The sequence below is a fragment of the Spermophilus citellus genome (genome assembly GCF_964194105.1).
Source record: "Spermophilus citellus genome assembly, chromosome: 10".
Taxonomy (NCBI): domain Eukaryota; kingdom Metazoa; phylum Chordata; class Mammalia; order Rodentia; family Sciuridae; genus Spermophilus; species Spermophilus citellus.
In genome coordinates, this window is record NC_138197.1 from 38,431,287 (window position 1) to 38,446,819 (window position 15,533).

The 15,533-nt window shown below is 34.8% G+C and overlaps 1 protein-coding gene across 1 annotated transcript in view; it reads right to left on the bottom strand.

Moving 5' to 3' along the window:
• LRP6 (LDL receptor related protein 6) overlaps window positions 1-15,533 on the bottom strand; it is a 186,384-nt gene that overhangs the window by 12,121 nt on the left and 158,730 nt on the right. Inside the window, exons 17-19 of the mRNA XM_081311482.1 lie at window positions 15,256-15,381; window positions 4,074-4,310; window positions 2,692-2,802 (exon numbers count right to left, since the gene is read on the bottom strand). Coding sequence (XP_081167608.1) covers window positions 2,692-2,802; window positions 4,074-4,310; window positions 15,256-15,381 — 474 coding nt within the window. The remainder of the gene's footprint in view (window positions 1-2,691; window positions 2,803-4,073; window positions 4,311-15,255; window positions 15,382-15,533) is intronic.

Here is a 15,533-nt window from a genome sequence, read left to right on the forward strand (position 1 = left end):
AAAAAATTATTTAAATCCACCACCCCCATTTCTAGGTTCTAGGCTCTGGGCTATGTGTAACTCACCGAAGTCAGGCTTCTACCCTCTCCACAGCACTAAAAACTGCTGTAAGAAAGGTCAAAGTTCCTCCATTTGCCATTCTCTTTAAACTTCATCTCACTGACTCCTCTACACATTCAATAATGCTGGATCCTGTTTTTTTCTCAAAAATGTCTGATCAATATCCTTCAAAGACACCACTCTTCCAGTTTTATTATTTCTGATTATTCTTTTTCTCCATTTTTTTTGGTTGTTTCATTCCTGTCAATTGTGTTTACTTGAGATCTATCACCTAATATTTTCCTCCTCTATCTACTCTCCTAGGAGATTTTGTCTATTGCCACAGCTTTAATTATTATCAATAAAATAAAGAGTGCCAGATCCTCCTGAGCCATATATCAACAATTTCCTAATAGCTTCAATGGGATATCCCATGGTTATCTTTAATGCAAACATATCCCAAAATGAATTCACCATTACTACCATTTGTTGTTTCTCTCATATTCCAGAGGTGAAACAGATCACAAATGAAAGAAACAGTGTAATACAGGACAATGAAGAGTGGTGGGGCCTGTGGCAAGCTGTGAAGGGCATGTCTACCTAAAGGCATTTAGGCTAAATTAAAAACAAAAATAAATTAACAAAAAACATTTCATCAACTAAACATCACACCTACATCCAGGATAGGGTTCAGTATTTCAGTTTTCAGTTCCTGCTATTTATCTTAGTTAACGACTCCACTCAATAAGGTATCCATGGATCATCTTAAACTTGTCAGCTATATCTAGGTGGTTACCAAATCCTTTTTATTCCAATTCTAAAATAACTCTGAAATCTATTCCTTCTTTTAACACCACTGCTCCTGTTTTTGATTTAGATCTTATCTTCTGTCTAAACTACCTCTTAAGCACTTTTAAATTACAGACAACAAGTCATTAGTAGATGATAAAAACAATTTAGTGGGTTGCAAGCAGCATTTAAAAAAAAAGAAAGAAAATATTGGGATTCAGTTGACATCATATGGGTTCATACTGCTGTGTGACACTTTTGTTTATGCATATAATCACATCTTTATATTCCTCTTGATGTAATCCAAAGCAGTCTGAAAACAACCAACCTAAATGACTTCCCTTCCTACAATCTTATCACCTCCAATATACCTGAAATATCATATCTAATATAGCCTTTATGTATTTATTGATTTATGTAGTCTTGCAGATCCTTTTCTTAGAATTTTCAATGATTCTCCATTGTGAGTAGAATATTGCCTAGGCAATAGAGACAACTCTGGGAACCTTGCTGCAGGTACAATGTATTCTCAGCACAGGGCAGTAAATCATTATTGAATCAATGAGTAGATGCTGAGAGCCATTAGCCAAGTAGGTATGACAATTTCCTTGCCAGTGTACCCCATGTTGCTTAGAGGAAGGACTCTCCATTGTGGAAATGGGCTTGCCTTAAACTCAGGTCATTTGCAGTGACATTGCATGTATGCTTGAGTAAGGTGACCTTGCTCAAGGACCAGGGCGGATCCGGGTTTAGGGCGGATCAGGTTTTAGGGAGTATCCCGCTCCTTGGGTTTAGGGCGGTTCCAGGTTTAAGGTGTACCCTGCTGGGAATAGGGCGTATCCTGCTGATTAGAGCCCAGAACATGGATTTCCCCAGAAAGTGTGTAGAGTGCCGGTGTGAGTTCGGGAATAAAGAATTGCTGTTTGAATCTACAAGGCTGTGAGTGGCTCCTGATTTTGTGCCCAGCCAGACTGCGGCAAGTAGATTCTAAAAGTCTTGGTAAACATTCCACTTGAACTTTTATTGATTTGAGATAGACACATGTTACAGCATTGGTTAACAGTAATGAACCTTGAAGAAACTACAGGCTGTTCAGCCAAGGGTCTCTAAGTCTCCAGGAATGTCTAAGCATCCTCAGGCTGCATTTTAAAAAACTCTTATTAAATTTTTCTAGCCTTTGAAAACCTGGTGGAAACACTTAGAGAAACAATGGTCAATGGTTAAGCAGGGAATAATGTTCAGTAACTAAGTTGAGACTACTAACATTTCATCCTATCTAAATTATTAGAGATGTTTATGATTTTTTAGTTGTGGCACAACTATGCTTATTCATTCCTGGTGCTTTATGAAATACTTCTGTGAATATTTTTGTGCATAAGAAAATTGTTCTTTTATATATATATTTTAGTTGTAGATGGACACTACACCTTTATTTTATTCACTTATTATTATGTGGTGTGATCAAACTCAGGGCCTCACACATCCTAGGCAAGTGCTCTACCACTGAGCTACAAAAAACTAGACCAGAAGATTGCTATCTTTAAGAAATTATTAGAGGGCTGGGGTTGTGGCTCAGTGGCAGAATGCTCACCTAGCATGCATGAGGCACTGGGTTTGATCCTCAGCACCACATAAATGTAAAATAAGGATATTCTGTCCATCTAAAACTTAGGAATAAATATTAAAAAAAAAGAAATTATTAAAAACAAAACAAAGAAATCTTGGCACATATAACGAGCTTAATATTAGTACTTAATAAGAAAATCTTGATAATAAACACATAAGGAAAATGGAAAAGTATTATAAAGGTTTTCAAGTTTTCCCTTGAGAGTAAATTATAAATAAAGTTTTATTCCTACTTACAGCAATCCAGTTCATCAGATTTATCACTGCAATCCACATTATGATCACATTTCTTATGCTTTCCAATGCACTGACCATTGGCACAGCGAAACTGATCAATTAAACAAAGCACTGAAAAAAATGCAAATAGTTTTCTTATTTTTAGCATTATATAAAGCCAAATTTTGGCAAGAGTTCAAAGGTGCTTTCTGAATACAAATGAAAAATGCATTAAACTTTTACACATACTCTAAATGTTTTCTGGGGATTCCCATTGATACAAAGAAAAGAATGGCAGAAACGGAACCCAACAGGAAATTTCTTACTTTGTTCTTTAAATTCCTTTCACTGCAATACATTTTCCTTGTTTACCCTGGAGAATTCTAGAGAACTTATTTGTACTGTGTAAGGCTAGTGAGGGAAAGAGAGGAAAAAAAAAATTTAGATTGTAGTAAGTAAATCTATGAAATCAGAGTTCACACAGACTATTTTTAAAATAGTCAGAGCCTAATATTTTGGTTCCATTTCTCAATTTTCAGAGCTTATAGACTGGATAAGGTTTGAGTATGTCCTCAAAAGATTCATGTACATGTTAGCAGCATGGTCTTCAGTATGACATGGTGTTGAGGTGGAGGAACCTTGAGGAGCCTATTTAGGATGTCACTGGGGCCTTGTCCTCAGAATGGATTAAGGTAGCTGGCATGGAACTTTGAGTTAGTTCTCCAGACAGGTTGTTATGAGAACAAATCTGGCCACCCTCCTTGCTCTGACTTCCTATCTTGGGATGTGATTTTTTTCTTCTCACAAGTACTCCTCTATTGTGCTGCCACCTTCACCAAACTGATATGCCAGCACCATACCCTTGAACCTCTAGAATTATGAGCTAAATAAACCTTTTTCTAAAATTACCCAGCCTTAGGTATTTCATTAAAGTTAGAAAAAACTGACTAAACACATTTATTAATCAGTAAAACCTTATGCGTGTGAAATGAATTCAAGTAATTTGGAACATGGTATATGTTCATGGTATGTTCAAACATACTAGAAACACCCCAAAATCTACCACCAGTATTTACACTGGATTTTTAAAATATTTGTTTTTTTTAGTTTTAAGTGGATACAATATGTTTTTTTAAAATTGTTTTTTAGTTGTAGTTGGACACAATACCTTTATTTTACTTATCTTTATATGGTGCTGAGGATCGAACCCAGGGCCTCTAACGCTAAGCCATAATCCCAGCCCAACACAATGTCTTTATTTTATATTTATGTGGTGCTGAGGATCAAACCCCATGCCTCATGCATGCTATGTGAGCACTCTATACCACTGAGCCACAACCCCAGCCCTGCAATGAATTTTAAACAACTTTATGGAAAAAGAATTTTCTGAGAAGTTTGATTACCTTCACAATTCTTCTCATCTGATTTATCCTGGCAATTTGCATCTCCATTGCATCGGAGGGCACCATCAATACACTGCCCACTGGCACATTGGAACTGGGACTCTGAGCATACAGGACAATTGAGTTCATCACTGTGGTCTTCACATTCAGTAAACCCATCACACCGCCAAGCCACAGGGATACAGTCAATTTCCCCAGTGAAACAAGTAAACTGCTGAGGAGAACATGTTGGGGGTTCTTCAAATGAAAAAGGAGGAGCAACAAAAGCATAGCAAAGGTCAAACATCTATACTCAAATGAATTCATTTAATAATTAACATATACAAAGCACTTTATGATTTCAAACATAACCTAGGAAAATCACTATAATCACCAACCTCCAACTTTAAACAAATTTTTCTATTATTTGTTTGTGCTGCTTAAACTTGAACCCAAGGCCTTATGCATACTAGGCAATCACTGCACCACTGACCTATATTCCTAGCCCTCCAAACATTTTAAAGTTAGCCTAGAACTAATAACTTTCCTAGCTCTGAGGTTCTAGAGTGGTCCATGGTCTCCTCAGGATCCCTGACACCTCTTCAGTGGATATGCTATGCTAGAACTATTTTAGCAATAGTTCTAAGTGTCATTTGCTTTTTTCACTACATTTGCACAAAGGCTACAAAAGGAATGGTGAAACTGTTGGTATCTCGGCAGACTCAAGGCAATTGCACCAAGTTATACTGGCAGTTACTGTACTCTGCATAGCCACGAACCCACAGTTTAAGCAAAAAAAAAAAAAAAAAAAAAAAAAAAAGCCAGTTTCACTTAAGAAGGTTTGTGATGAGCTAGGCATTGTTGTGCACCTCTGTAATCCCAGTTACTTGAGAAGTCGAGACAGGGAGATTGTTAAATTCCTGGGCAACTCTGTGACACCCTGACTCAAAATAAATTGTTGCTCAGAGGTAGAATATTTCTGGGCTTAATATCCAGTATTTCAGGGAAAAATGTTTGTGAAGAATCAATAAAAATATTAAATTTATTAATATCTTTTTATTTGTTCTTTATAGATATACATGACAGTAGAGTATATTTTGACATATTATACATACATGGAGTATAACTTATTCTAATTAGGAACCCATTCTTGTGGTAAAATCAAATTCTGAGTGCATGTCTCTTCAATACCATTTGATGAACTGGAAATAACCAAAAAGCTCATGTTGCAAACATAAGCATAACAGTTTCTAGGGGAAAAGCCTTTCTCGAACGGTAAGCACAAATCAAAATGGAATACTTTTACTTGAAAGAGTAACTGATAAAACTATAGCTAATTACATTTGGTTATTAGGCAAGAATTTTTTAAAAAATGAACCAAATGAGCCTGTTTCTTTCTAATATTTGTGGCAAATTACATTAAATCACTATAATCACCAACCTCCAACTTAATTTCTAATTGAAATTACATTTTGAAAAACTTGTATCTCTACAACACTTTTATCTTGACAGATTCCCAGTACCTTTTTTCTGATGAGACTGGTGGTAATATTAACAAATGTGATTTGTTTGTGTGTATGTGTGTTTGTGTGTTACTGGGGACCAAACCCAGGAGTCCTCTATATTCGAGCTCCATCTCTAGCCATCTTTTTTTTTCTTTTTTTAAATCTATCTGTCCATCCGTTCGTCCTCTGCCTGTCTATTTATCTATCTTGAGATGGGTCTTGCTAAATTGCCATGGTTGGCCTTGAACTTTGATCCTCTTGCTTCAGCTTTCCAAGTTCTGGGATTATAGGCATGTGTCACCATACCCAACTAAGAAATGTTATTTTTTTGATATCATGTGGTAAAATGGGTCAAAATGGGTGAAAATCTGAAGACCTGGGAATTTTTTAATGAAATTCTAATATTTCCAAACGATCAAGGGATAAAGTCATGCCTAGGTAAAAATATCCATACATCCATTCAGAGTACAAAATACATCTATGCTTTTTTGTTTGTTTAAAGTGTCTTGCTATGTTGCCCAAACTCCTGGGCTCAAGAAGTCTTCCTGCCTTAGTCTTCTGTGTAGCATGGACTACAGATGTGTGCTACCTTACCCAGTCAGATCAGTTCATTTTAATATAACAGATCATTAAAAGTTAATTGATAATGGTTTCAAATTCTGCACTGCAACTAAACCTAAAGGAAGCTATCACTTGTAAAGATTTGGTATAGAATCCCAGATAAATATCCATAATTATATGAAAAGGCTATTGTTGTAGTCTATTTTTCCAACTATGTATCTGTTGTAAAACTAATATTTTATTCATATATTTAGACCAAAACTACATATCACAACAGAATAAATGCACAGTGGACATTAGAATCTCGTCCAATTTTAAAAAGACTTACAAAAACATAAAACTTCTCACCAAAATTATTTTGCATTAAAAAGTTAATTTTTTAATCTTTGATTTAAAAGTATAAAAAGGTTTATTATTATTACTTTTAATAGATTTTAAAGTTCTTAGTTTTAAATTCTGGTGCAGTAAATATAAACACAACATATAAAAACAACCTCTCTAGGGTCCTCAATTTTTTAAAACAATTTTTTTTAGTTGTAGCTGAACACAATACCTTTATTTTATTTATTTTTATGTGGTGCTGAGGATCAAACCCAGTGCCTCATACATGCTAGGCAAGTGCTCTACCACTGAGCCACAACCCCAGCCCCTCAATTTTTTTTAAATGTAAAAATATACCAAGAACAAATAGTTTACGTGCAGAAATTAAAGCTAAATTTCCTTGTTCTTATAAATGAGGAAACTAAGTGGAGCTAAGTGACTGCCCAAGGTCAGAGAGCTTCTTATAAAATAATGGATGATTAAAAAAAAAAAGAGAGAGATAAGAAGGCTATGCCCTTATTTCTAGCACATTTCTTTAAAACTTATCCGTTAAGTTTTCTAGGAAACACACAACTTTATTATGTGACCATGAATCGGAAAACTCTATCTCTAAAACAGAATATTGGGCTGGGGATGTGGCTCAAGTGGTAGCGCGCTTGCCTGGCATGCGTGCGGCCCGGGTTCGATCCTCAGCACCACATACAAACAAAGATGTTATGTCCGCTGAGAACTTAGAAAATCTCAAGAATTCTTTTCTAAGAGCCTATTATGTATTCAGCAACTATGGTAAACCATACAGTGAATTAAAAATACATAAAATATGATCCATGTCCTAAAATAGTTTTGAATTTGGTTTTAGATAGGAACTAATAAACATAAAACTGATAGCATTACTCTGAAGTATATGTCATGAAAACTGTGGTAACAAGTGCTGTAATTCCAAAAAAGAGGAGACAAGAACAGCTGGCAAAGTTTTTGTAGATTTCCAGGAGACCAGATGCTAGGCAAGCGCTCTGCTATGAGACACAAGTGAGATTTAGGATAGGCATGCAAGAAGAGAAATATATCCCTGAAATATCAGAAGAAAAGCCACAGAAGCAAATCAAAAAAGAACATTCCACAGTGGTTCTCAACCTCAAAACAGTCAAACAAAAATATTGAAGAGTAAGCAAGTTGAGAAGAAATACAAAATGAGATGGAGAGGTTAAGACAGGTTCAGATGAAACAATGTTTTAAGAGTAAAGTAGAGGAATTTAGATTTTATCTTTATCTCCACTATAAAATCAATACTAAATTACAAAAATATTTGTATAAAATTTTCATTGCAGTTTCAGTCTAAATAATCCAAAATTGAAAACAATTTAAATGCCTCCGAGGAGAGTAATAAACTGGGTATTGTATAATGTACTATACAGAAATAGAAAACATAAATTACCAATACTCAAATTTTATGTACTCTTAAAATACTATGCAGGAAACCTAGACACAAAAAAGTTACATATAATAATTCCATTGCCCAAGGAAAGGCAAAACTAGTGTATGGAGCTAGAAATCACAACAGTGGTTACTTATGGAAGAAGATAAGAAAGGGACATGAAGGTATTAACTTATTATTTTTTTTAAAGAGAGAGAGAATTTTTTTTAATATTTATTTTTTAGTTTTCGGCAGACACAACATCTTTGTTTGTATGTGGTGCTGAGGATCGAACCTGGGCCGCACGCATGCCAGGTGAGCGCGCTACCGCTTGAGCCACATCCCCAGCCCCATTTTTGCAGCATTAGAGACTTAACCAAGGGCCTTGCCCATGCTAGGCAAGCTCTCTGCTATGAGACACAAGCTCTAGCCTGAGAGTTCTTTTCTCAATGGCAAAATTCTATATTTTGATTTGGGTGTTGGTATCATAGTTGTACACTTTTCCAAAACGTATTAATTATCCAATTCAATATACACATTAAAATAACCACAAATGAAAAATGAAAACAAAAGCCCTTTTCTAACTGGAAGATGAGATCCTTGATTCAGTTTTATCTGTTATTAACATAAAGGAACTTTTTCTAGGATTTGACTTTTAAAGTAACAGGCACTCTGATATGGAAACCTATGATTTTGTTGTTTTTGTTGTAGTGAAACATACGTGACATAAAATTTACCAATTTAACCATTTCAGAATATATAGTTCAGTGGCATTAAATAGATTCACATTATTGTGCAGTATTTTTTTTTCCCTCCCCCAAATAGCAGAGCTTAATTTCTACCATACATGGGTGGCCCTCTGATTACTTTTTTTTTCTCTTTAGACTGGGATTGAACCCAGGATCACTTTACTATTTAGCTACATCTCCAGCCCTTTTTATGTTTTTTTTTTTTTTTTTTTTTTTTTTTTAATTTTGAGACAAGGTCTCACTCAATTGTTCAGGGTCTTGGTAAACTGCTCAGGTTGGCCTCAGACTTGTGGTCCTCCTGTCTCAGCCTCCCAAGCCACTGGGATCACAGGCATGTGCCACCAAGCCCAGCTTAATTACACTTTGGCTTGATTATACTCTATCTTGAAGTTCTTCAAATCCCTATAGTTTAAAACTAACACCTGTGGCTGCTAATCAATACATGCATTACTTACATTTTAAAAAACTGAGCTCTCTGCTTTCCAGCCACCATAAGATGAGTAGCTTTCCCCCACCACACCCTTCGGCCATGATGTTCTGCCTCACCTAAGACCCACAGCCGTAGACTCTGCCAATCCTGGGCTAAACCTCTGAAATCAAGGAAGCCTGGAGGTAAAAGCAGTCAAGCCTCCAAAACACAGCCCTGAGGACTTGGGATGTGGGAAGCCCCCTTGACAGACTTCTTTCTTTTGGGCATGCTGTGGCAGAATGTAAAACTGAGATAACAGTCTGAAGCTCCACAGAATACTCTTGCCTTGCCTGATTACTCAAATATTACCTTTTTTGAGAAAATTATGATAAATTCCTAATTCTTAGTAATCAGGGTTCCCCAGAAAAAGAAAACCAATAGGAAACAAACTAGGTGCTCTTCAACAGATGAATGGATAAAGAAAATGTGGTACATATACACAATGGAATATTACTCAAACATAAAGAAGAAAGAAATTACGGCATTTGCAAGTAAATGGACGCTACTGCAGTCTATCAGAAATAAGCCAGTTCCAAAAACCCCAAAGGATGAATGTTCTCTCTGAAATGCGGTTGCTGACCCACAATTATCGGGGATAGGGAGGTGAGGGAGTGTTTGAAGTTCACTGGATTAGACAAGGGGAAAGAAGGGCAGGGAGGGGGGATAGAAATAGGAAAGACAGTATAATGAATCAGACATTATACTCTCTTATGTTCATGTATGAATACATGACCAGTGTATCTCCACATCATGTACAACCACAAAAATGGGAAGTTATACTCCATATGTATGATACAACCATAAAAATGGGAAATTATACTCCATATGTATGATATGTCAAAATACATTCTACTGCCATGTATAACTAAGAAGGACAAAGAAAAAAGAAAACCAATAGGATGATTACATATACTAACAGATGAATTAAATAGATTATTTTAAAGAACTGTCACAGGATTATGGAGGTTTAGTGAGTCCAGAATCTGGTGGGGGAAATTAGCAGGCTGAAAACTCAAAAAACTACTCCAATTGGGTCCAGTGAACAAAGGCAGTATGTTGATGAACAAAATGAACTGTTGCTGCAGATGAACCCTGAATGCAGACTAGTGGCAGAATTTTATTGTTCCTTGGGTGGGGTCAGCCTTTTAATCTATTCAGGCCTTCAACTATTTAAGTGTGGCTAACCCACATTGTGGAGTGGATTAAAATCCAGTAATTTTATCTCCAGTTTATCTCATCCAAAAATGCCCTCACAGAAATATGCAGAATGTATGACCACTATCTAGGTATCATGGTCTGACCATGTTGACACATAAAAATAACCATCACACTTAGTATTACATTTTGTGATTATTTACAAACTGACTTTCATTTACTGATGTACCTACGACATTTCTATTTCAAATTGTAAAAGAATAAACGCTTTGTAAAAATAAAGAAAACATATCTATATACATTAAAGCAAAAAAAAACATTGACTAATTATAAAAAAATTATACTAGATGAATAATTATTTGTAATGCATACTGTAAATTTTAACCTTTCTTAGCCACATTTCCAAGATCAGGTACTTGAAATCTTTCTGAACAATCTTTTATTCTATGATCTATTTTTTAAAAATAAATGGACCTGTATTTTATTTATTTATATGCGGTGCTGAGAATTGAACCCAGTGCCTCACACATGTGAGGCAAGTGCTCTACTACTGAGCCACAACCCCAGTACGACTATGATCTATTTTTTTCTTGTAACATTTCCTTCAGTTTTTTTCAGAGTTGCATTTTTGTGGCTAATAAATCATGGAAAATTCTACTAAAGGTAAATTATGGTCAATTTTTTCCCATAATAAAATATGTAAATAGTTTAACAGAGTTATGATCACAAGTATAGTCTTTTTGTTTCTGTGTAGATTAACATTTTTGACAAACATTTTCAGGAGACATCAAGTCATTTGTCATCATTTGTAATTATTTTTATTTTGGTACCAAGATTGAACCCAGGGGCACTTAACCACCGAGCAACATCCCTAGCCATTTTCATTTTGAGAAAGAAATTGCTAAGTAACTAAGCCTGGCTTTGAACTTGTGATCCTCCTGCCTCAGCCCTCAGAGCCACTGGGATTACACTATGCCTGGCTCTTTGTGATTACTTTTTAATGTTTTATCAAATGTTAAGTGTTTAAGAATACAGGAACTCTATGTTATTACATTCTAGTGGATAATATATCCAGTAAAAACAGAAGCTCCATTCTTTTTATAAGTCAAGATACTTAAAAGGGACAATTAGATTTCAAATTTAAATTGCACACACTATTTGAAGTCTCATTGTTCACTATGGTATGACTTTTTAGAGTAGCTTCTTTGTGGTGTGTCATACACATTGATGACTAAATAAATAATAAGTTGTACAGCTTGGTAAAATGTCACAAAGTTATCAATACCAATTTAACTACCACTCAGAAAAATTTCTGAGTTCCCAGATGTTCCCCTATATAGCTTTGTCATTATCATAGCTATTGTTTCAGCTGAGAAAAAAATAACTCTCTCCCACAAAGAGTTTTATTAAGCAGTGAAATATTATTTTATATGTATTGTTAATTGTTGATGGACCTTTGTTTTATTCATTTATATATGGTGCTGAGACCTGAACCTAGTGCCTCATACCACAACTCCAGCCCAAGCAGTGTAATAGTTAAGTAGTTCAGCATGTGTTTATGTGTGAGAGACGAAGTGACACAGACACAGTATACTCAATATCTATTTGATTATATTTCACAATGCCATCCACAGAAAGAAACACCAGGAGTAATACCTGCCTATTATTGTGTAACATCTGATCTACTTTTGTTTTGATGTGAAGATGATAAATTAGGTGAACTTATAAATGAGTTTATTTACAAGGATGGACAGTGTAAGAATCAAATACTAGCATATGTGTAGAGCCTTCACACAAAACCCAGAACAACCATTTAGAAAACCTAGTGCCAGCTATTCACAGAGTAATGTAGTGAAGTGGGTTCTCTTAGGTGCATGGCTATAGGGTGGCAGATTCCCAGAAATTTCATCAAGAAAGCTGTTCAAATAATTGAAATTGCTGGATGTGGAGAAAGCAATAAATCACTTTGGTTTTTTCCCCCTTGTCCTGAATTTAGAATGAAATGAATAATAAGACATGGAAGACAGTCTGATGGGAAGATAGTATTGACTTCAATACTGATAAAACTAATCGTAGAATATAGCTTTTGTTTCCAGGCCAAAGAACTTGATAAACTCACCCAAGTGAAACTCTGCTAAACATACATACTACCTAGGATAACTACCTTGAATGGGCAGAGAGGAAATAACAAAATTAATCCCCAGGGCTAGTATGTTCAATAGATAGCTTTGCTAATTCAAAAATATGGATCAATGGCTGTGAGATCTTTGTCAACGAATAACAAATACTTCACTATTTTCTATAGGGAGAGGAATAAAGAAGGAATGAGGAAAGAGACAGTGAGAAGGTCACTGTCAATCTGCACAAGAAGCAAAACCAGAGGAATGGAGGTGGTTCTTAACATTAGTTGTTACATATAACCTCTGTACAGAGACTGAGTGTATGTATAAATGTTGCCTTGAATTAAATTAATGATTAAAAACCTCACAAGCCAGGCATGGTGGCCCACGTCAGTAATCCCAGCAGCTCAAGGCTGACACAGGAGGATCATCAGTTTAAGGTCAGGCTCAGCAACTTAGCAATGCCCTAAGCAAATTAATGAGACCCTGTCTCAAAATTTAAAAATAAATAAATAAATAAATAAATAAATAAATAAGGGCTGGGAATGTATCTTAATAGTTAAGTGCCCTGTATTCAATCCCAGGTACAAAACAAACAAACAAACAAAACCCTATAGTAATCACATATGCCTTGATGAGAATGATGAATTTGTCCTCAGAATATAATGAATGAATTATCTGGAAAAAATTACTGTGCCTATGACTGATGGTCTATATAGTATTAAAATATTAATCATATTAGCCTTTCAAATAATATATAGGCCTTGATAAATAATCTGACTCCAGATTCTCAGTAATTATACATTTCTCTCATTGACAATGCTAAGTAAAATTCTAAGGGTCTATCATAAATCAAAAGACAGGAAAAAGTGATTCTAATATGTATACTCGTAAACAAGAATAGTTGACCTTTATTCAATGTTACAATTTAAAATACATCAATAAAAGGCTGAAAACACAAACAATTGTATGGACGGAAACAGTAATCATTAAGACAATTTTGGACTCATTAAAGCAAGTTATGTGAGAATAACTACATTAGCTTCTAATAAGGCTACAAGATTGGTAAGCTATTGAAATTTTTTAAAAAATAATAAGTCAAAACAAAATTGGAAGAATAACACTGGCAGTAATTTTTACTTTTACCTACTAAGCTCCTACTACACAATTTAATAGATGTAAGCTACTGGAATGTTTCTTTATACCCAGTAAGAGCTTGAAAAACAAGCTATTTTTATGACTCTTGTGTTATAAAAAAAATGGGTAGATTAAAATATACCAGATAGTCATTAAATAATTGGAGTTGATTTTGTTTTTGGCACTGGGGATTGAAATTAGGGGCACTCAAACTCTGAGTCACATCCCCAGCCCTTTTTTTGTATTTTATTTAAAGAAAGGGTCTCCCTAAGTTGCTTAGGGCCTTACTAAATTGCCGAGGTTGTCTTTGAATTTGTGATCCTCCTGCCTCAGCCTCCCAGGCTGCTGGGATAACTTAGAGGCATGCATCACCATGCCCACCCTGGAGAAATTCTCAATACTATCTAAACTGATAAATCTGAACAGATTGGGGAAGATTTTTTATATAATAAGCTTGTATATAGTAAAAAATTGTTCACACTTTGACTCATAATAAAAAGCTTTTGCTAAAGAGTTGGGGGGAAAAGTTAGAAAAATAAAATTTACTTGTAATCCGACTTTATCAACAATTTTTATAATTTTGAGTGTATGTTAGCTTTAAATCTTGACTTACAGATATATATATTTTATGTAATTGTTATCATAGAAGAAAACACTTATCTTTTTCTTTCATTTGAGGTACTAGGGGATCACAGGCTTCACACATGGTTCGCAAATGCTCTACTGTTGATCTACAACATTTGAGTAGTCTCCACTTGAGCCAAATACATTTTTGCATCAGCTTCATGATCACAGCCCTTAGAAGCTGCATGAACTCAGTTATCTTATTTAAGAATTTCCCAAACAATAGAAATTAGATTGTTCAAAATTTCTATCACTGTAAGTAACAACATGACACAGTCTTTTTCCTTTAGTTGAATTAACTGAGAACTATCCCCAAGAGGAAGATTTCTGAATTAAGGGTAAGAATGTTATTATGGTGCATGATATTGCTATATTATGATTTAATGAAGAAATGTACCAATCTGTTATACCTTGTGATTAAACAAATTTCACAATATAATCACTATACTCTTTTTATTTATTTATTTATTTTAATCACTATACTCTTGATAGTTTAAAAAATATGATTGTAATTATTATTTTATTATTATTATTAGTTAGGTAAATAAGAAAAACAATAACAAACTACTGATGGATAGAACAAAAGAGCATTCTTTTCACCAGATGGTATCTCAACAATAATACTTTAAACTGACAGAATCCAGAATTCAGTGGATATAGATTACAACAAGTCATATTAATTTATCTTGCAACACTCTGGGGAGATACAGAAGCTACTATATTATTAGAAAATATACTCATTCACAGGCTGAAAATGTGGTAAATATATATGCAATGAAATACTATTTAGCCTTTAAAAAGAAGAAAATGCTATCTTTACAACAACAAATAAACCTGGACATCATAATGCTAAGTGAAATAAGGCAAAGAAAGGCAAATATCACATAATTTCACTTATATATGGAGTGTAAAAGTCAAACTCATAGAAATGGCTTTCAGTGAATGGGGGGATGGAAGGATGGGGGATGAGGGGATAAGGAGAGGGAGAAAATAATTAAAAAACGTAATACAATGCAGATGAATAGAACACAAATAACCAATTAATTTAGGAGAAAGGTTAACTTCAGTCCCTAATCATAGAAGGCTAAAACCAAGATAATAAATACAGTGACATGTAAGCTTCCACAAGAAAATTATGATGTATTTACCTCCACAAGACAGCTCATCTTGAAGCAGAACCAAGTGCATGGGGCAAGAGCACCTTGTAGTGCCATCTCCTTTTACAAGACAAATATGGGAACAGCCACCATTATCCTGGGCACAAGGATGCTGTCCTGGAAAAGGGGACAATTATAAAAATCAATTATTTATGAACTACATGAAACCCAAATGTAAAATCAGCTTGGACTTTACTTCCACACAACATAATTTCTCATTCCATCCCCATACCTACAAGAATATATTTATACCTAACCACTGTTACTAT